The 21,739-nt window shown below is 43.7% G+C and overlaps 1 protein-coding gene across 2 annotated transcripts; it reads left to right on the forward strand.

Moving 5' to 3' along the window:
• Positions 1–2,492: 2,492 nt before the first annotated feature.
• On the forward strand, positions 2,493–18,238 carry CDKN3 (cyclin dependent kinase inhibitor 3). 2 transcript variants are annotated; one of them, XM_004584833.3, is made up of 8 exons: positions 2,493–2,516; positions 4,710–4,792; positions 7,345–7,400; positions 7,901–7,945; positions 10,816–11,038; positions 14,554–14,585; positions 16,871–16,974; positions 17,992–18,238. In XM_004584833.3, exons 1-8 carry the CDS (start codon positions 2,508–2,510, stop codon positions 18,076–18,078), a joined length of 639 nt encoding a protein of 212 aa, XP_004584890.2. In that variant the 5' UTR covers positions 2,493–2,507; the 3' UTR covers positions 18,079–18,238. The 2 variants fall into 2 exon arrangements, with proteins under 2 accessions (XP_004584890.2, XP_058522442.1); XM_058666459.1 differs by lacking the exon at positions 7,901–7,945 and having other exon boundaries at positions 2,494–2,516.
• Positions 18,239–21,739: the final 3,501 nt, after the last annotated feature.

A 21,739-nucleotide genomic window follows, 5' to 3' on the forward strand; every position in this document is an offset into this window, starting at 1 on the left:
TTTCCTTATTCAGGTGCTGCCTTTCACAGCTACGGCCCTGAATTCAGACTGCACTGACTGTGACAACCACCACCAGGAGGGCCCCAGCACCCACACATATTCCCTGTGTGTCACCCACACTTAGAAAGCAAACGAAGAAACATCACAGACAAGCCAGACTGAAACTCATTCCCTAAAGCTCTTCTTGAAACCGAGGACTAACCTGTGTTGTTCGGACTGGAATGAAAACCCTACTGAGGGAGTCCCATGCACAAGACCATATTGACCTCTTGTCCAGTAAGGGGTTTTCAAAAAGCTCCCAGAGTGAGCCAGCCTTGTGGCAAAGCACATTAAATCAACTGCTTGCAATACTGGCATCCCAGGTTTCAGTACCAGCTGCTCCATTTCTAATCCAGCTCCCTGTTAACAGGCCTGAGAAGGCAGCAGAAGACTGCCTGGGTGCTTGGGCCCCTGGCATCACACAAAGGAAACCCAGATGGAGTTCCAGACTATTGGGGACTGAATTAGCACACAGAACATTCTGTGTCTGTCTGTCTCTCTTCCTTTCAAACACAAGGAAAAAGAATAAAACTTTTTTTTAAAGCAAGCAATGGAAGACGCTTCCAATACTTTTCCTGCAACACACTAGCCTGGCCCCTACCAACTTTCTGTTAGTTGACTGATTAATTTGAAAGACAAAGTGACACACAGAGAAAGGGAGATTTTCCTTCACTGATTCATTCCCTAAATGGCTACAATGGTCAAATCTGGACCAGGCTTGGAGGCCAGGAGCCAAGAACTTCATCCAAGTCTTCCATATGTGTGGCAGGAGTACAAGTGCTTGGTCCATCTTGCACTGCTTTCCCAAGTACATTAGCAGGGAGCTAGATGCAAAGTAGAGCATCTAGGACTCCAACCAGTGCTCTATCGGTCGCCAGCTCTGGAAATAGCAGCCTAGCCCTCTGTGACACAAGGCTAGCCCACCTTACTAACTCTAACCTCCTGAGAGGACAGAGTCGGGATGAGGGCTGAGCCTGATACACCAATGGTCAACCTGTGGCTATTTTATAATTTCACTGACAGCAGCCTGGTTTAACCTTCTAACATATGCTAATGGTTTTAAAACCTTATGGCTACTGTGCTTCAAGAGGGACTGCAGAAGATCCAACATGTCTCTAGAATGTGTCAATGTGGCCAGGCCCTTGTGATAGTTAGACTACCAATATTCTGGATGTTCTGGTAAGGGTGTTTTTGGAGCGAAAGTCAATGGACTTTGTATAAAGCAAACTGCCCTCTGGAATATGGTTGAACTTCATCTGCTCAGCGGAAGGTCTGCAGAAAACAAAAGTCTGGCATCCCTTGCACAAGGGGGAACTTGACAGCAGCCAGCCTTGGCAGCTCATCTGCAGTCTGGCCTCGTCCAGGTTCTACCAGAGACTGCCTTTGAACCTGAACTCTGCCCAGTATCCAATTTACCTGCCTCCTCCAACCGTCACCCTCATAAGAGCCAATCTTTGACAACTGAATTCTTTCCACACATGTCCTTGCACATCCTCTTGGTTCTGCCTCTCTGCAGAACCCTAACACAGTCTTGGAGTCTAACAGTGCCATATCCTTTATCAAGAGATTTCTTTTGAATATCTCTATACCCACTGACTCAAACTTGCACATCAATTTTTTTCCACAGATTAGCAGGTAACATTGCTCTAGGTGACTTTCTACTCCACAGCCCATGACAGGAGGACTGTAGAATCGGGAATAATCAAACATGCCATATGTATATATTATATGTAAGTGTGTATAGCTTCTTAGTACTGCAGACCCACCTGGCATCTTTTGAATCTCCTTCCTGCTATTATTTCATTCATTATGTGGTGAATAGGAAGGTTGTTCTACACCCGAGCTTGTCTAGACCCTGAAATGAAAAAGAATATAGAACGTCAAGCATATGTTATATGTAGCCACTAGTGTTTTTTTTTCTCTCCCACAGCGCTTGTACAACGGACATGACTGGAAATACAGTTTTTGTGGTGTATTTTCTTAACCGTGACGCCCCAATACAGTGTTCCCGCTCTCCTCACGCCCTTAAAAAATAATAAAAATCTTTAAAGAACAAAAACTGCCTGACATACACATCCAGTCACGACAAACACCACAGCTCCCGTGCGTCCCCGAGGCGCTGGCGCTTCCGCTTCGGCCCGCCCCCTACGCGCTCCTAACTGGCGGGACGAGCTTGTCTTCCAGCCAATCAACGCTCCAGAGGACCCTCCTCCCGCGCGTCTTTCAAAGCCCTCCCAGGAACCAATGAACAGTTAGGGGCCCGAGCCCCGGCTCCCGGAGGAGGAGTCAGAACCAGGATGAGGCTCTGATTGGCTTTCCTAAGACGCCGCGCCCCACCTCACGGAAAAATGAGCCAATGAGCTGAGTGGGGGTGGGCTCGGAGCGGGGCAGAGGCTGAGTCGCCCGGTGCTGCCTTAGGGAGGCGGCACTGGTCACGGCGTGCGGCGTCCGGCGTCCGGCGTCCGGCGATGAAGCCGGTGAGTTGGGCGGCGGGGCTTGGAGGTGTGAAGCCGCAGGGAAGGGAGGCCAGCGCTTGTTCCGGGTGGGCAGCACGGTGCTGGTCAGTGCCGCATGGTCACCGGCAGCGGCTGCGGAGCGATGTCACCTGCCGCCCGCGGGGGTCTCAGGAGCCTGCGGACATCCCTGCTTCTTGTGGGGAGACTGAGGCATGGAACGCTTAAGGCGTCTGGGCGTGTCAGTGTGCGTGACACTGGAGGGGTGTCGAGGGTGCCCCTGTGCCCAGTGAGGAAAACCATGAATAGGAACGCCGCGCCCCGGTTTGTGGGCAACACCCACCCCAAGGTGGCACTGGCGTGTCCCCACCTAGCACTGTGCCCCTTTGGCTGCCATTGAGAATCCCGGGGAGTGGGCAAGCGGAAACGCTGGGATTCTTAACCCTGAATGCGGGAATGGGCCACGTAAGCTTAAAATCAAGAACCATCGAAACTGCTGCAAAGAAAAAGAAAACACGACGCCAGCTAGGAGCTGAGGGCTCAGCTCATGACCAAACCACCTGAGGTGACAGACTGGTGAAGAGCTATCTTTGGGGTTCCATGGATAGTAACACCACCAGGCAGCGCCTTAAACTGGCTGTGTTATATGATCCTCTGCTATCAAGACCAGTCTATAGAATCCGACTTCCAAGCCAGAAGGGGCAGGTGTGGTGACACTCGCTAATCCCTGTTTCAAGTGGCAGAGCATCAGCTGTCTTTCACTCCTGGCTGCGGTTCTCCACTTGCCCACGCCAAAAGGGAACACCCAGTTACTGATCTCCAAATTTGGGAGGGATGGGACCTCAACAGGTTCGGTTGTCCTGTTTTAGCATTACCGTCCTGCCTTCCCAGGCATAGCTATCGGGTGCGTTGAGTTACATGGGAGTGCTGAAGTTTCACTGTCACCTATGGCTGGGTGACTAAGTCTGTCTGAATTCTGTGGTGAACACTTAATTTATTTGCCATTCCTGTGTATTACATCTCGGTTCCTACCAGGAAGTGGAAAAGGTGGTTTTCAGGTTGATATTTTTTCTTTAAGGTTTATTTATTTTTATTGGAAAGGCAGATCAGAATTACAGAGAAAAGAGACAGAAAGATCTTACATCCACTGGTTCATTCTCCAAATGGCCACAATGGTCGGAGCTGAGCCGATCCGAAGCCGGGAGCTTCTTCTGGGTCTCCCATGTGAGTGCAGGGTACCAAGGCTTTGGGCCATCATCTGCTGCTTTCCTGGGTCATAAGCAGGGAGCTGGATGGGAAGTGGAGCAGCTGGGATATAAATTAGTGTCCATATGACACTTGCAAGGGGAGGATTTAGCCAATTGGGCCCTTGCACCAGGCCCTGATTTTATGTTGCTAACGGAACCTTTAAATTTCCAACAAAGTTTAAAATGTGCCCCTACCCCTACCCCATGTACAAAGGTTGCCTACAGCAGTAACTTCTAGCTCCTTGGGCTAGCAGAGTCCAGTGACCATAAAGTTGGAGATTCCTTAATTCTTTATACACCCCCATGCACCCACCTTCCCAGCCTTGGGGATTGTTGTTTGCAAAACCGGGCTGCATGGAACTGCTTCTCTGGCTTCCTCTCTCCCCTCCATCATTGCTGAACACACGAGCCTTTTCTCCATTTACCTTACATACCTTCACTTTTTCCCTACCTGCCTACAAACCTGCAGCTCTGCATTCTGAACCCAGCGTTAAAGCCTCAACTGACAGTCCATGCAACTCTGCCCCACAGTGCACAATTTTACCACCAACACTCGTCTTCTGTAATCCATTCACATGCCTCTTTCCAGCCAAACAGAGGGGTGGCCGTTGGCTTGGTATGAGAAGGTGTTCAAAGAAACATTTGTGAATTAGTAAGTAAATCTTCCACTTTATAGTTGAGAAAAAACAACAACAACAACAATGGAGGCAGCTTCTCCAAGATGATTCAGTGAGTGGCGGAGCCCACACCAGCTGCCAGGTGTCTCGGTGCCCGAACTCTCTTCCCATAACACAATGTCATGGTTATGAGAAGGATGGGAAATAGCACTTGTTATTGAGATTACTGATTTCACTAATCATATTGGCTGATGGCTTAACAGATGGCAGATGTTTGTTGCATATGTAAGCTAGACCTGAATGTAAACAGCCTTTATTGGTTTCTGTTTTTTAACATAACATTTCTTTTGAAGCCTAGTTCAATACAAGCTAGTGAGTTTGATTCATCCGATGAAGAGCCTCTTGAAGACGAACATACTCCGATTCACATATCATGGTATGTGAGCGCCTCTTATCGGTGATCAACTGCATTATCCGACACATGTATTGAAAATACTTAAGCCGTTTTCGACTGATTAGCAGATTGACTCTTTTTTTTTTTATTCATTAATTACATTGTATTACATGACACAATTTCATAGGTAGTGGAATTCTCCCCCCTTCACCCCAAACCCTTCCCCCATGGTGAATTCCCTCACCATGATGCATAACCACAGCTCAGGTTCCGTTGGGATTCCCTAATTATAGGCTCACACCATACAGAGTCCAGCATCCCACTGTCCAGTCAAGTTCAACGGCCTCTTAGGGAGGCCCTCTCAGGTTTGAAGGTAGAGCCAGCAGAGCGTCACCTCGATCAATTAGAAGCTCCAACATATCAACCGCAACAGTCCAGGTACGATGAGGCTGGTGCAGAGTCCACTGATTGACATAGTCTATCTTAGAGTTTCCCCTTGTCCAGTTTTCCGCTGGAAGCATAAAGCTGAGGTGGTTGATTCATCTACTCCATCTTCCATCTTTTCTTGGGTAATGTTTTGATTCCTCCATTTTGTTCAGGGGAATCCCCAAAGAAACTCTGAGGCATTCCCAGTCCAGGCTCCTACATGCACTACTAGTAAGCACAGTGCCCGCCACAGTCCATCACTCCGATCAGCTGGTGGTTGTAACCCCTGGGTTGGATCTATTCTGCGCCCCGACCTCCATTGGAACCAATGAGTATTGCAGCTCTCCCCGGCTCCGCCCATCACACACTCGTCCCTCACCTAAATCAGTGGGAGGTGTGCTGGTTGGGTGCTGCATTCCCTATTGGCACAGGCCATTTCGCCTTGGCATTTTGTGTTTTGTATAGCAGATTGACTCTTACCCCAAAATGCTTTGGGATGAGAAATGTTTCCGAGTTTGGATTTTTAAGAGTTTGGGAATATACCTGAATTGCATTTATTAATTGAGTGCAGGGCTCAAAGTTCCAGATTTGAGAGTATGTGGGACTTCAGATTTTTCTGTTAGGGACATTCTGTATAATTTTTATTTTTAAAGGATCTAACTCCATGATTTACTCTTAATGATGCATAATATGACCAAGTTTTATTTGTTTGCTTGCTTTTTGGTCCTTTATACATTAAGAAAATCTTAACATGTAAAAATAGAAGTAGCATTCAAATGATCTCCCATTGGGTACCAAAATTTACTAATTCCTGAAATTAAAAAAAAAAGCCACAACAATTGACATTTAATCACTTTTCACTAACACATCCTAATACAGAGAACTACTTGTCACGGTAATGCATTTATCAGCAGACTCTGTTTTATGATAAAAATGACGTAAGTATGGAAATCAAGTTTTCGCTTCAAAGGGACTCCCGAATCTTGGCACATTACACCAGATTCTCTCCAACCAGCAATAAAATACTCTCATTGCTGTAAATGTAGTCATCTCTTTCCCCAAGAGTCATTCCCTGCAATAGGAAAAGGGCAACCAGCATTTCTGTCCCTGGAATTGCATCCTGCTATCAAATAGCACGGCCTTTCTCATTCCTCGGCAGACTCCGTTTTTAACCTAAAATACTCACCTCATTTTCAGTCTTGTGATATATATGTTGGTTCCCTGTGTTCCTCGAAACGCATTCTTCCGACTTGCAGATGGGCGAAAGTTGTGTCCTCCAAGCATTGAACATTTAGAATGCAATTCCCTGAAATTACTTCTTTTTAACCCTCATCCTTTGCAACAAACAGTGGAATAACTTGTGGCTCCTTCAGGTAAGATGACTGAAATCATATCTGTTAAGGAAGCCCCACAGAAAACTCTGGAATAATGCCGAGGAGGAAATTGCCAGGTGGTCTTCTCCCCAGCTCCTTTACTTCAAGTTACTAATACAAAGTGTCCCCAGAAACTAACCACAGATGATTTAAACAAACAGTATACTGCCAGTTGGCAATTTAAGCGTGATTATCCTTACAGTAAATCTGAATGAAGTTGCTGCTTTTAAATTTAAATAGTAATAAAATAAATGATAAATCCCTCTTATAGGTTCTTTTTGCGGAAGGAGGATGGCACAATGATATGAACTCTGAATTATGACTACCATGAAACTTTCAAACACCATTACTCACTGACAGATGCCCAAGTAGGCTAAACTGAATTTCTATTCGTAACTTAAAAAAATAATAAAATTAAAAACAAATGTTTTCATTGGGAAGTCAGATTAACAGAGAGGAGAGACAGAGAGAAAGATCTTCCATCTGCTGGTTCACACCCCAAGTGGCCACAATAGCCGGAGCTGAGCTGATCTGAATCCAGGAGCCAGGAGCTTCTTCTGGGTGTTGCACAGGGGTGAGGGTCCCAAGGCTTTGGGTCATCCTCTGCTGCTTTCCACAAGCAGGGAGTTAGATGCAAAGTGAAGTGGCCGGGATATAAACCAGTGCCCATATGAGATCCTGGCACATGCAAGGCAAGGACTTCAACCACTAGGCTACTGTACTAGGTTCAAATAATAAAACTTAAAACTTCTTTAAAAATCCAAAGGGCTAAGCTTAATCAATGTCTCTTTTCAGGTTGTCTCTGTCCCGAGTAAATTGGTCTCAGTTTCTTGGTTTATGTGCTCTGCCAGGTAGGTGACACTACAGTTGTCTTCCTGTTATTAGACATAGATGAATTTTCTTCCATCATCTGATACTTGAAGCGCTGTACTGAGCAAGAGAGAATCTCATAGACCATCTGCCATGGGGAGCTCACTTCTGGAAGCCCCCGTGGTAGGTTCCACTCTGCAGCCTTCCAGATCTGCCTTCACAGCTCTGCTTCCCTGATTCATCTGTCCTCATCCACTTTGAACCCCAGGGTGCAGGGGAGACAGAGGACTGCAAGCCAGGTCCTTGTCACAGAAACAGCACAAGACAAGCAATCCTTGTTGGAAGGTCCTGCAGCTGGGACCCATGGATCCTTGTAATGATGTTTGTAAGAATAGGAGGAACTGAAATTTGCATTCACAACAGAATTGAACATATATATGATCATTTGGAATGGTGTTCTAAAATAGCTATGTTTGTGTTTAAATGTTTGTTCTGTGTGACCATAAACTGACATTTTTACTTGCCTTATTACTACTTATAGGTTGTAAATTTAAAGATGTTAGAAGAAATATTGAAAAAGATACAGGTAGGTGTAATATGAGACAACCATACTAATAGGTCTTTTAAAAAATTACAGAAAATCCCTTTGTCAAAAGGAACAAACAGTAGCTTCTTCTTAATATTTCAAATAAATGTTCACTATTTTGTGAATTGTCCAGCCATATATTTACTCTGACAGTACAAAGAGGTGTTTGTACCAGACTCGGAGAATGTGTTCCCTTAAACATGCCATTGCTTTTCACGGTGGAGATAGTTCTCTGTTAACATGTAAATTGCATTGAATGCTCAAATGTTTAAGCTTCAGGACAAATATTTGCCAGTGGAAACATGACATATTACACTGTCCAGATCTTTAAACGTGGGCTTCCTGCACACTTGACTATGGAGGTAGAACTTAACCCACGCTGGGAACTCAGAGGGATCAGTGAAGTCGCCCGTCCTGGGTAGAGAGAGCAGAGATCTAGCAAAGACAAAGGGTGGGAATTGACTGCTGCATATTGGGGGACACTGAGACCACCAGAGCCTCAAGTCTAATAATCTGCATAATCTCCCCAATTTGGAACTTATATATTACATGATACTAGCAAATGTGGATTTTTAAAACATTTCATTCTAGTTTCCCTGGACTATATCTCACACCTACTAGCCCTGTTAATAGCCTGACAATACAAAAGACAAACATGTATTGCTTAATTTTGACAGTACAGACTTTTTTTTATTTATTTATTTTTATTACAAAGTCAGATATACAGAGAGGAAGATCTTCCGTCCGATGATTCACTCCCCAGGTGAGCACAACAGCCGGTGCTGCGCCAATCTGAAGCCAGGAACCAGGAACCTCCTCCAGGTCTCCCACGTGGGTGCAGGGTCCCAAAGCTTTGGGCCATCCTCGACTGCTTTCCCAGGCCACAAGCAGGGAGCTGGATGGGAAGTGAAGCCGCCGGGATTAGAACCGGCGCCCATATGGGATCCCGGGGCTTTCAAGGGGAGGACTTTAGCTGCTAGGCCACGGTGCTGGGCCCGACAGTACAGACTTTTAAAATTAAAAATATTTCCTACTTTGCAAATGTGGTTTCTTTAATGTATTCCTTATCTACAAAAACAGACTTAAAAAGGCTAATGGATTAGTTGGCCCTTGCAATATGTATAAAGATTTTTCTGCTTAAGACATACCCGTCATGGAGGATAGTTTCCACTTGGAACGCATTTAAATCATAATAAGCAAATATGATTTAAATCATTGGCTCGAGGCCAATCTAACTCATTTGGATATGCCCTATTCATTCTTTAAGAGGGCTTTCCAATTCTGCAATGAAATACTAAATGAATCCAGTATATAAAACGGATTGAGATGACTGACGGAAAGGACCTAGAATTTGCCTGCAACAGTGTATGGTACCCCTCAGAATCCTTTCTAGGAAAGTTTGAAAACCACACTATAGTAGAAACTCCCTCTTCTCGTAAAGCTGATCAGATATGTTAACTACAGATTCAACTGTTTAATAAGCACCAAAACAGAACCGTTTTGTCCAGAGCAGCACTGACCTGCAGCAATATAATAGGAACCACCAATGGAAGCCATACAGGTAACATTCCATTCCCTAGTTGCCACGGTAAGGCTAAAAATAGGTGAAATTGGGCCCAGCACCGTGGCCTAGCAGCTAAAGTCCTTGCCCTGAACGCGCCCTGGGATCCCATATGGGCGCCGGTTCTAATCCCAGCAGCTCCACTTCTCATCCAGCTCCCTGCTTGTGGCCTGGGAAAGCAGTCGAGGATGGCCCAAGGCCTTGGGTTCCTGCACCCATATAGGAGACCTAGAGGAGGTTCCTGGTTCCTGGCTTCAGATCGGCACAGCACCGGCCGTTGCGCTCACTTGGGGAGTGAATCATCGGAAGGAAGATCTTCCTCTCTGTCTCTCCTCCTCTCTGTATATCCGCCTTTCCAATAAAAATAAATAAATCTTTAAAACAATAGGTGAAATTGATTTGAATAGTGTATAATTTAGCCCATTGTGTCCTCAGTATCATTCTCTCATCAGGTTTCACATGCAGAGCCACTTGCTGGCAGAGTTCATGTGCTTAGTTCAGTCTTTGTAGTAAGGTGTTTGACACTCAGGGTGCCTCGGTTTAGACTAGCCACCTTTTGAGTACACAACCAAAGGTTCCTGAGCAAAGGCACTTGGCACTTACAAATCTCAGTCTTTGGACTTAAGAGTAATAGATGAGAGAAAACTTAGAGCAGCCAGATTTATTTTGAACCAAAATAATCTAGAATGACAGTTACTATCAGATAATTTCAGTGGATAGAACACCTCTAGTCAGATTTCGTGGTTCATGTCATTAGGGTGAAAATAGCTGAATCATAGACACTTAATATGCTTCGTGCTTTATTTTTTACCAAGTTAAGTTCTAACTCATTTAATTTACTTAAAATTCAATCCGGCATGGTAGGGAACAGTGTAAGACAGAATACCAGAGAGCTGCCAGCATTGGCCCTGCTGGAGATCTTACATACAATGCGATGAAGTAGACATCATGACGGATTTTGTGGAAAAAAAAAAAAAGAAATATGTCATATCATTTTTCCTTAAGAGCTTCTAAACAGTAGGTATTTTAAGTGTTTATTGCAGACAATGCTTTTGGGTAAGCACGCCCATATAATTAACTTCTCTTGGATGAAATTCAGTAATAAAAAGCACTTTGATGTATAAAGTAAGGTTTAATTGTAATCACCTTTTGGTTCAAATGCTGACAACAAGAGATTCAAATTCATAGACGATCATTTGCCATTAGTTTGCTATATGAAAGCTAACTCCAGCTGCTCCCTCCTGACCGCATTTGCATATTTAAACATGTCCCATTCTGTGTGTGTGTCTGTATCTTGGTCTGTTGGCAGAGGAACTAAAGAGCTATGGGATACAGGACATATTTGTTTTCTGCACCAGAGGGGAACTGTCAAAATACAGAGTCCCCAACCTTTTGGACCTCTACCAGCAGTATGGAATTACCACCCATCATCATCCAATCCCAGATGGAGGAACTCCCGAGATAGCCAGCTGCTGTGAAATCATGGAAGAGCTCTCAGCCTGCCTAAAAAACAACCGAAAAACCTTAATACAGTATGTTTGCCTTTTCTCCATTCCCTATAGGGAAAAAAAAAGTCTGGACTTAACTACAGCCCTATTCAGTTATTTCCTCCCTCCTATTAGTGTTGGGAATGTGGAAAGGTACAGTGCCTGGTACAGAGAAAGCTCTCAAAGAACAGAAACGTTCAGAATTCAGGAGATAGGCTGACTTTTCTCTCCTTTTGTCTCAGCTCTTGAGTTGCAAATCCACCCACCCTCACTCCAAAAAAGGTGGCACATCATTGTTCTATAGCAGCACCCCACTAAATCAGCCCGCATATCAGTCTTCCTCAGTGACTTGCAATAAATAGAAAGCAAGTCCATTGTTTTTCAAAACTAGCAGCAAAGAAATAAGAAACAGACCATGTAGGTATGACTTGAAAACCTTCGGCTGATAAGAAGTGGCTACTGGAACAAAAGAGAAGTATGCTAGTGGTCTGTCAGTGATTATAAAAACACAAACAATGGTATGGAAATTTAGAGCAAAATAAGATAAGTTAGGGAAGGGGGGAAATGTGAAGAAAGAAGTAGCCTGGAAAAGGGGCAAAGGGTATGGCAATGGGCAGGGTCAGGGCACCTGCCAGAGGTGAGACACAGAGTGAGAGTGAGTCCAGCCATCCAGTTCTCATCAAGTTTCCTGGACAGTCTGTATCCTAATACACCACTGATCTTGTCTGAAATAAGGTAAGCCATTATACAGTTTGACCCTTCATGCCGTAAGGTCCCTAAGGTCAGTGCCCTGAGCTGAAGGTTACACACTATCAGCTGGCAAACCCAGCCTACTGCTTTCCTGGTGCCTCTAGCCAGTAAGGATCCTTAAGGTAAATCCACTGTACCAGGGGCTTTGGTGATGTATACCTGTTTGGCCAAACTCAACTCTGATCACAGAGAACTTTAGCTTGCAGGCTAGGGAACAAGGAACCAGAAGCCATCTGACAGCCTACACTTTCCAGGTATTCTCTAGAGACTAGCATAATTGCTCCTCTATCACTATTTGTGAAAGCAAGATTTCAGGATATCATTATCTCTACCTTTTCTGATAAGCACAGGCACAGTAGTGCTGATTAATTAGGTGTAGATAGTGAAAAATACTTTTTTTATACCTGTTTTTCAAAGCAATTCTGAGATTTGTCATCTTCTACTCCTTTTGTTTGTTTTTGTTTCCTCAAACACATTTTTGAAAGCAGCCTTTATTGAAAAGTTTCCAGAGATCAAATTAGTCCAGGTTAGGGAAGCATCACAGATACTCCACTTCCACTGGTTCTGGAAGCTAACTGCTCCAACACCTGAGCACAGCACAAACAGGGCAGAGTGATGTATGACCCAGCATATGCAGACTGTTGGGGCTCCCAGTACCCTCTGATATGTGGGTTTTCTCATCAGCTTGAATCAGGACAATCTTCTATTCATTCTGCCATCAGTGAACCCACAATTTCCCAACAGTCCTGGGGGCTGTCCCTCAGAAACAGGATCTGATAACTCTTGTCCCTGTCCTCACGTCTACCAGCGCTCTTCCCCTAGTTCTGCCTGGACATGTTCAATCCTGCACCAAGTCAGGGAACACTGCTTGCATCCTGTACCATAATGGAGCCTTTTGGCCTACTGTAACAAAGGATCCCAAAGAAGCTTCAAACACAGAAATTCATCCTCTTCCAAGTCATGGAGGCAAGACTCTCTCCAAGACTGCACAGATCCCTTCTTGCCTCATCCTAGTTTCTGGGCATGGTCACCAATCATCTGGGGGGTTCCCATCACCCCAACCTCTGCCTGTCAGAATTCTCCCCATGTGTGTGTGTCTGAATGTGGTGTTTTCCTCTTAGGAGGACACTAGTCCTGTTGAATGAGGGGCCACTCTAATGACCCGCCTTCACCTGATTTACATTTTTCAAAGACTCGGTCTTTTTCTCTTTCCCAGTGAGCTCACACTCACACATGCCACTGAACTTCACTATGTCTATTAGGGAGACAGAATTCAACCCATTGCATCTATTCACCAAACCTTGAGACTACAAATGAGGCCTGTCCCCAACCTCCAAGGGTCACACCCACAGTGGACAACCACACACGGTGTGTATGCATCAGAGGCAGCACACCAGATAGTCATCTGTAGGGACACAAGCATTTCAGGAGATGGAATTTGAAAAACAAGTAGGAATTAATGAAAGAGAAGAGAGATGAAAGTAGTAGGAGATAGAGGAGGATCGATGTTGCAAAAAGCCACTGAAGTGTTATGCCTCTGCTTTTATCAAGTGGATCCAGATCTCTGGAACAGATTTCCCTCTGGGACTCTTTCTAGCAAGCAAGGTCATGAGTAACTCTAGGAGTCAGTACCTATCTTGTAGCAGGCTGTGTATCTACAGCTCTATCTGCCTGACATGCGCACTACAGTAGCTGGTGTCGTTGGTAAGTCAGCCCTAGGCTGGGTTAAGCACACCTTCTCTGAGCAAGCTTTTAAGTGTGCAGTGCATCTTCCATGTATTTTGAAAATAAATGGTTTTACTGCTTTGAGAGATAAAGCTCATTTTCCTGTTAAGTCCAGTTTTGTAGAACCTGCTGATTTCTTTGCAATGCTGGGTAACAGCAACTCATATCCACTAACATCCTGCTCTGTGCCAAGCTGTCTCTAAGCTATTTATAAATGCTACCTCATGTGACCCTCACTCCAGTGTGCACACCATTGTTGTCACCATTCACATGTGAAAAGGCTGGTGCTCAAAGAGGCTGAAGAACTTGCTTAGCCTCTCACAGATGGGAAATGGCAGATGGAGGATTCGAACCCAGTCGTGGAGCTCTGAGCCCATGGTCTCCACCACAGCTATTCAGATCAATGAAGGGTTACATTTGTCCTATAACCGTTCAGTTGTGTTATAGTGAAAAATCATCAAAGGGGCAGTTAGTTACAATAGTCTGATTTGTGTCTACTTCAATACAGGATCCATTTCTCAGATGTGGATCTAAAGGCCACTAAGGGGCAGGTATTCAGCCTAGCAGTTCAACCATCCATCCCCCGTGTCCAAGTCCCTAGGTCCGATCCTCACTTCTGGCCCCTGACTACAGCTTCTTGCAGATGTGTGCCCTGAGAAGGAGCAGGTGAGGGCTCAAGTGTTTGGGTTCATGTTACCCACGTGGGAGAAACTGGATTGAGTTCCCAACCACTAGCTTTGGTTCAGCCTGGCTTCAGCCATCGTGGGCATTTGCAGATCTAACCAGTAGATGAAACTTCTCTTCCTGTTTCTCTTTCTCTCCCTCCCTTCTTCTCAAATACATCTTAAGAAACAAACAAAAAAATCCAAAGGCCTTATTTTGACTTAGAGGTTTGTGGAATACCTCTCAGAAATAAACACATTTTGCTTCTGATTAATTTGTTAACAATTAATCTCTGTGGACAAGGCACTGTGCCAGGCATTATGGATATCGGATATCAACAGTAGGCAGAAAAAGTGAGGCTTTCATGGTAACTTGGGATGAAATGAAAATGTCCCATCTTCAAAACTGTATTTCCCTTTCAGCTGCTATGGAGGACTTGGGAGATCCTGTCTTGGTAAGAAATGTATTTTCATTATTATTATCTTAATCTCAAAGTAGGCAAACTCCTCTGTCTGGGTCATATGCTCAATGTAGACTGAAATGGGAGGAAAACCAATGGAAGTCTGCTGAGACTCAGCAGACTAGGTAAGGCCCCACACTTGTGTTCCCCACAAAGCTTGGGTAGAATATGAAGTATTTTCGGCACTGCTGCTGCAAAACTCAATGTACATTTAATAGCTGCACTGTGCTCTCAATGTTCGCCCAAAACAAGCATTATAATACTTAAAGGAATCTCTAAATTAATACCCAGGAGTATCGTAAATATAAATAACAAAGTTAATTACTGTATACTGACTTCAAAAAAATATTTTAGTGTGCTGAAAGATGCAAAATCAACTCATGAAATCCCACACACTAAAGTGCGATATGCCTTTTAGTGTTGAACAACATCCAAATGAACAACTTTTTTTTTTATTGCAAACTCAGATATACAGAGATGAGCAGAGACAGAGAGGAAGATCTTCCGTCCAATGATTCACTCCCCAAGTGAACGCAACAGCCGGTGCTGTGCCAATCCAAAGCTGGGAGCCAGGAACCTCTTCCTCCAGGTCTCCCAAGCAAGTGCAGGGTCCCAAAGCTTTAGGCCGTCCTTGACTGCCTTCCCAGGCCACAAGCAGGGAGCTGGATGGGAAGTGGAGCTGCCGGGATTAGAATCGGTGCCCATATGGGATCCCGGGGCATTCAAGGCGAGCACCTTAGCTGCTAGGCCACGCCACAGGGCCCCAAATGAACAACTTTTGTGCTTTCAAGAAAGTCTAGCCACAGAATAGAGGGGAAAAAAACTTTTCAAATTGTGTATTTGATAAGTGTTGTATCTAGAATACATGAAGAACTCTTAAAATATAAGACAAATGACCTGTTTTTGAAAAATGGGCCACTGGTCTGAATAAGCATTCTCCCAAACAAAACAAGCAAGCACATGAAAAGATGCGTGGCATCATTAGCCATCTGGGAAAGGCAGTCACCGCGGACCACCTGACACTTGTCACAGGTGACTCCTGTGCCCTCCAACATGGAAAATAAGCAGTCCCAGGAGGGGTGTAGTGGTGGGCAAGTGCAGGGGCGCAGCTGCTTTGGGAGACTCTGGCAGTTGCTCCCCAAGTTAAACGCAGAGTCACCATATGAACTGGCAGTGCCATTCCTCAGCACTTAGAATGGAAAACATGTTCACACAAAAACTGGGCCATATTTAAAAACATTCATCGTAAAAACCCCAGAAAATGGAAGCAGCCCCAGTGTCCATTATTATGTCCATACTGGGGATATTATCTGGTCACACACAAAGTTGTAGATACCTGTTATTTCAAAAAGTTCATGGAGAAATGAAGCTCAAGGGTGGGCATCTGGCCGAGCTAGTAAACACCCTGTTGGGGGAACCCCCTCAGATGCTCAGGGTGCTAGGGCTAGACTCATGGCTCGGTTCAGATTCTAGCTTCGTGCTAATGCTGATCCTGGGAATCAGCCAGGACAACGGAGGTAATAAGGTCCATGCCAGGCCAAGTGGGAGGCCCAGTCTGCGTCCTTGGCTTTTGGCCCGCTACAGGCATTTGGGGAGTGAACCAACAAAAGGAACCTCCTTGTCTCTCTGCATTTCAAATAAAACCATATTTTTGAAGATGTTGAGGGGGGAGGAGGGAGATACAAAATATTTTGAAACCCACGAATGGTTTTTCTCATAAAACATTTTTTCATAAACTTTTTGAAGATCCCTCCTGTGTGTGAACCTTGAGTATGTGGTGAGTGAAGTCAGACACAAAAGAAAACATGGTATGATTCCATCGACATGAAATGTTGAGGACAGTATCGGGGCAGGAAGTAGATAGTGGTTGCCTAGGGCAGGGCAGATGGATTAAGGCAAGGTGATAACAAGGGGTGCAAGATTTCTTTATGAGACAATGAAAATTTTTCGAACTATTGACTATGATGTTGGCTGCACACCCCTTGAATAAACAACAAATAAAAAGGTACTGGGTTGTATCCGTTAAGTGAATGAAGTGTATATGATATATGAATTCTTTATAACTCAGTAAAATAGTTTTAAAAGAATGAAGCAGTCTTAAACTTTAATCCAGGATCAGTCACTTCAGGTCATAATCTAACCATCCAAAACACACAATGGTAATTCCTTTGTAACAGTTACAATCAAAGCCCCCTGCTGCTATGGAAGCATAATTAGACACAGTGAGTCCAATTCTCCCAATAGTCACTTAATCCTATTTTTCTGCCATGTCTTATTAGTAGCCGCTTGTCTCCTGCTCTACCTGTCCGACAGTGTATCACCTCAGCAAGCCATAGACAGCCTGCGGGACCTGCGAGGATCTGGGGCCATTCAGACCATAAAGGTGAGGGGGTGGGCAGACATGAGCGGCCCCGTCCTTGGGGCAGACAGTGATAATCCAAGATAACAGGGTAACACTGACCGCCATGGGTCACCTGCTTGTTTTATTTTTTAATTCACATTTTAAAATCACCCAGATATTTACAAAAGCTCATCACATTTCAAATGAAGCATGAAAAAAATCTGTACTTGTTGTTTTACTCTTGATACAAATACTAATAAATGTTAAAATACAAAAAATGTAAAGCTGAGCTAATTATCCTTTTCTTTGTATAACTCAGGTGACATCTTGTGTTCCTCCTAACACTCCAAAAATAACATAGGAGTCATGCCAAGGAAACTGCTATATATTAATCACACTGCTGAAACGTTCACTTTATTTGTTAGATCGGTAAAGCTAATCTGCCCTTCCTTGCCAGGCATCCAGTGTGTCTCAACTGTAAGACTAAATGTTAGTGTCAGGGAAATCATCAGTGGGTAGGGAAGAATCCTGACCTCCAGCAGTCCCACACCTTTGCGAGTCAGTGTGCCCAAGGTTAGGGATCCACATCCACACACTTAGTGAATGCTTCCAATTACTGATGAATCCACTACACAGCCTGATTCTCGGGGCGTCCTGGCACTCCCAGGACTACTCACACAACAGCATGTCACTCTACAAGTTCTGTTAACAATGCTCTTTACTGGGTTGAAATCAAATAATGCTTCTAATCCAAGAAGCTCAAGTTTCTCCTCTTGCAAACAAAAGAAAATACATTGTGAGATAGATTTATAAATACGCATGTTTCACTTTGCACTGGAGTTGTTGTTTTTGATTTTCAAAGCAGAGGCTTCTCACAGTGTATGCAGTTTCATTCAGAGATTAAACTTGCCCAGCAGTTTAAATGCTTCCTTACCCACAAAGGGGCAAATTATGCTTATTAGCAAGTATCCTTTTGATTCCTGACACCTGCTAGTATTGTATCTACTCTGGTAACTGGTTTGCTACAATCTTATCTCAATGCATCTTTATTCTTTTCAGCAATATAATTATCTTCATGAGTTCCGGGACAAACTTGCTGCACATCTATCATCAAGAGATTCACTATCAAGATCTGTATCAAGATAAAGAAGAGCTTCAAAGATCATATATATACATATATATATATATGACCATGTCTGAAATTTGAGTTCTCTATATAATTTGTACTGAAGTGAAAAGTCCAGTATTATCAATTTGAGTGTAAATGTATATGTGCAGATACTCCTAAAGCTTTTATTGACAAAAATCACTGGTCTCTTCATCTCTTATTCAGAAGGCTAGAACAATTAGTGCACGATTTTCCTTTTGGAAATATACTGGCTGGCTGTCCTAGTGTATTTTACCTGTGGGTAATAATGGAAAAAGTATATGGGGGGGGGGGGGAAATACCTAAATTTTTATGACAGACCACAGCTTTACCTTGTTTCACTGTTGGTAAAACAGTGACATATTAGGCGGCATAAGGGCATACTTGATTTTGTATAAGCACTCACACTTATTTTCAAATAACCTGCATCCACTGTTCCTCCCCAGATTTCCTTAACTGCTTTTCTACTTCATGGACTAAGGGAAAAACTGAGGCATCCCATGAGTCTGGTAGTTACTTCCCTCCCAAGGCTGCATGGGTCCTAACAGCTGATTGTCCAACATCTGCTGGGACATTCCTGAGATGAGGCTTCCTTGACTGTGGACAGCTGCTCTGTCTTTACAGCATTCATTTTTCCACCTAGGGAGTTCCAGGAAGAGATCTGAATCTCTCTTCCACATTTATTTATAAAGAACTCAGTTACAAGGTAATATTTCCCATTCTCTCCCCCTGCCCACACTCTACTATTGAATTTATCTTTTTGCCATCCACTGGTTTACTCCCCAAATGGCCGCAGCAGCTGCGGCTGGGCCAGACCGAAGGTAGAAACCAGAAGCTTCATCTGGTCTCCCACATGGCACCTGGGCCACCTTCCACTGCATTCTGACACATCAGCAAGAAGCTGGATGGGAAATGAAAGAGTTAGGACTCAGTTTGGAGCCCATGGCACTGCAGGTAGCTGTGACAGATTCCAGGGCATATTCCTTTTTGTCAGGTTCAGGTTTGAGCCATCTGAAGCAATCATCTAGCTATAGATCATAATCCTGCAAGTCACAGGCCCTTGTCTTAGCAAAGCAGTACTTCAGGCAAGGGATCTTCTGCTGGTCTTCACTAACAGGTCATATGGCTACTTCTGTCACTGCAGCCTTAGACACTGCCACAGAGGACAGAGTTGCAACACATCAAAATCAAGTTAATAAATCACACAGAGGACTGAAAGTCTCACTTTGTCTCACACCCTTCTTGCTGCTGCTGAACTACTTGAATTTCACTAGGGAATGCTCCAGAACAACTGTGAATGCTGTCAGGAAACCGGAGCACACCAGAGATGCCACAGAAAATCCAGTTAACACCTGTATACATACATTGCTTCTGAAACTGAAGAGTATGAGACTGATAAGGCTGGCAGGTGGATCACCACCAGTTCAAAATGCTGAACCCAGGGCTTTCTTACCTGATAACAAACACCAAGAGCTAAAGCAAGAGGGATGGGCTGAATTCATGATTCTAGTATTGCAACTAAATAAACTAAAGTCACAATATTCTATTAGATAGCCACTGAAATTGACAATTGGCAAATCTTAGCTTTCTCCAAATATGTAGCTTATTCATGAACACTTAGCAAAATGGATTAATCAAATCTTGTGATCATCAAATTTTCAAAGTGCAAGCACCTCTTAATTTCTATTCCAAGTGGTAATTAAGCTTTTGACATTTAAAATACCTGACCGAACTCCTTATGTTAATAGTAATAAGGGGAAACATTTCTGAAATTGTAGAGCTAAGTTTAACAACATGCAATCCCAACGTTCTAGTGGAAGCATATTTTTTTTTTTTTGGCCTATCCTCTGATACCCCACAGAACAATGCCAGGAGCGTGGGAGAGGCTGGGGTAAGTGCCACGTTCTAATCATATACAAACCAGTTGCCTGCATTTGACACTGAATTAACAAAGACTCAACCATTATCCATAAATTACACAAGAAAATATTTGTGACAATTTTTATTAAATATACAAAAGCAAAATAAGCAAGCTCTAAGGACTAAGATAGGGCTACTCAACAGCATTTCTTTGGACAGTGGAACAGCACCACAAGGTTAACTTAAGATTTTAACAAGCAATGAGCACAGAAACAGCCAACTACATTTTACGTTTCTCTTATTTAAGGCCTACCCTAGTCACTGAGCTAAGATATTTCTTCTCCAAAAAATTGTAAACATGGTAACCAAAGAAATCTAAATACTTAGAAAAAGCACTGTACACTGAAATTAGCATATGAGATGGAATTCATTCTTAAGCATGTCAAGAGGTTCTCCACATCTACAAACGTGCATCAAGGCAGGACAAAATCTTCAACCCCGCGTCTTCCATGGTTAAAACTGCTTCCTGGAAACTAGCATCAACGCAGTAGTTATTTACTGCTTTTAGACATTTAGCCTTACAGCTCTGAATGAGTCAATGTGAAATTGCTGTTAAGGAAGATAGTCAATAAATACAGAAATAGAACCTCATTTGTCCTTGTGGCTTCTCTCTGGAGGACTCGTTCAGAACCATCTTCTAAGCTCTAGCATCAGGATCAGAAACTGACTAGCTGCTGGTCTGGCTCCAAATCATGACTGGTTTGAACAAAGGAAATGAAAATTATGTCTTTGAGACTGACATTGTTTTCAGCAAGGACAAACACAGGTACTTTCATGAACAATGCTAGACAAAAAGGCATCAATATTTTTTCACTGCCCTCTAAAAATATTTTAAAATATTTTTGCCATCAAAACTTCTGATTTACAATTCTATTGCCAACTGATTATAGAAAGATTCACATTTGTGGATGCTAAATGATACAAATAAGCCAGTCCAGATTAACATGATTCTTAAATATAGATCATTAACCACACTTCAAAAGAAAGCTCTCCCATGTAAGGTACAAGACATATCAGAAGCTATTCCACGCACCATGCCAATGATACCCCATGAGTGCTATTCCTAAACATGTAATTTGATCAACAGACAGTACAGAGCTCTACTTTTTTCCATGCAAGTATCTGACATATTTTGACATGATGCTAATTTGGAGACAGAGGAGAAATTTAGGAGAGATGTTTGCATGAGTACTGCTCTAGCTGGCCAATAGCGGACAGGCTTTAAGAGACACATGATGTACACGGCCACAAACCCTGCTGACGTGACAGATTGCCATCCACGACTCTGAACATAATTGGTCTGGCCGTACACGTTCACAGATGATTCACAAACGTTCAAAAATCAGAGGATGACTGTGGTCAGTTCCTCTTACTTCCCCTTCCTATGACAAATAATACAAACTTCAAACAAACTAGCAATTTGTCTACAAACCTGGGATCAAACTCTCCCCTAACTTAGAATGGCAAGTGGGGAAAGTCAATTCAGCACTATGAAAACCACTAAACAGCATTTAGATACTGTTCCTGCCCCACAGCTCCACTCTGCTTTGGGTACACAACGGGAGTGTACGAGGCCCATGTTTTGTTGGAGGCGTGGTTCCAAAGCCTTATGTTGATAACAGGCTAATAGACTAAAGGAGATTGAATGCAGTTGGCCTATAGGAAGGTAGCCCTTGAAAGGAGAAAAGATTGCATTAAATTATTGCAGTGGATCCCCTAGAGGCCCCTGAGGAGGACAAG

The sequence above is a fragment of the Ochotona princeps genome, chromosome 6 (genome assembly GCF_030435755.1).
Source record: "Ochotona princeps isolate mOchPri1 chromosome 6, mOchPri1.hap1, whole genome shotgun sequence".
NCBI lineage: Eukaryota > Metazoa > Chordata > Mammalia > Lagomorpha > Ochotonidae > Ochotona > Ochotona princeps.

Excerpts from the sequence above, each read along its gene's own strand:
- CDKN3 (XM_004584833.3), top strand. Across the intron at positions 4,793-7,344 it reads ACTCCGATTCACATATCATG|GTTGTCTCTGTCCCGAGTAA; the intron begins GTATGTGAGCGC and ends GTCTCTTTTCAG. Across the intron at positions 7,401-7,900 it reads TGGTTTATGTGCTCTGCCAG|GTTGTAAATTTAAAGATGTT; the intron begins GTAGGTGACACT and ends TACTACTTATAG.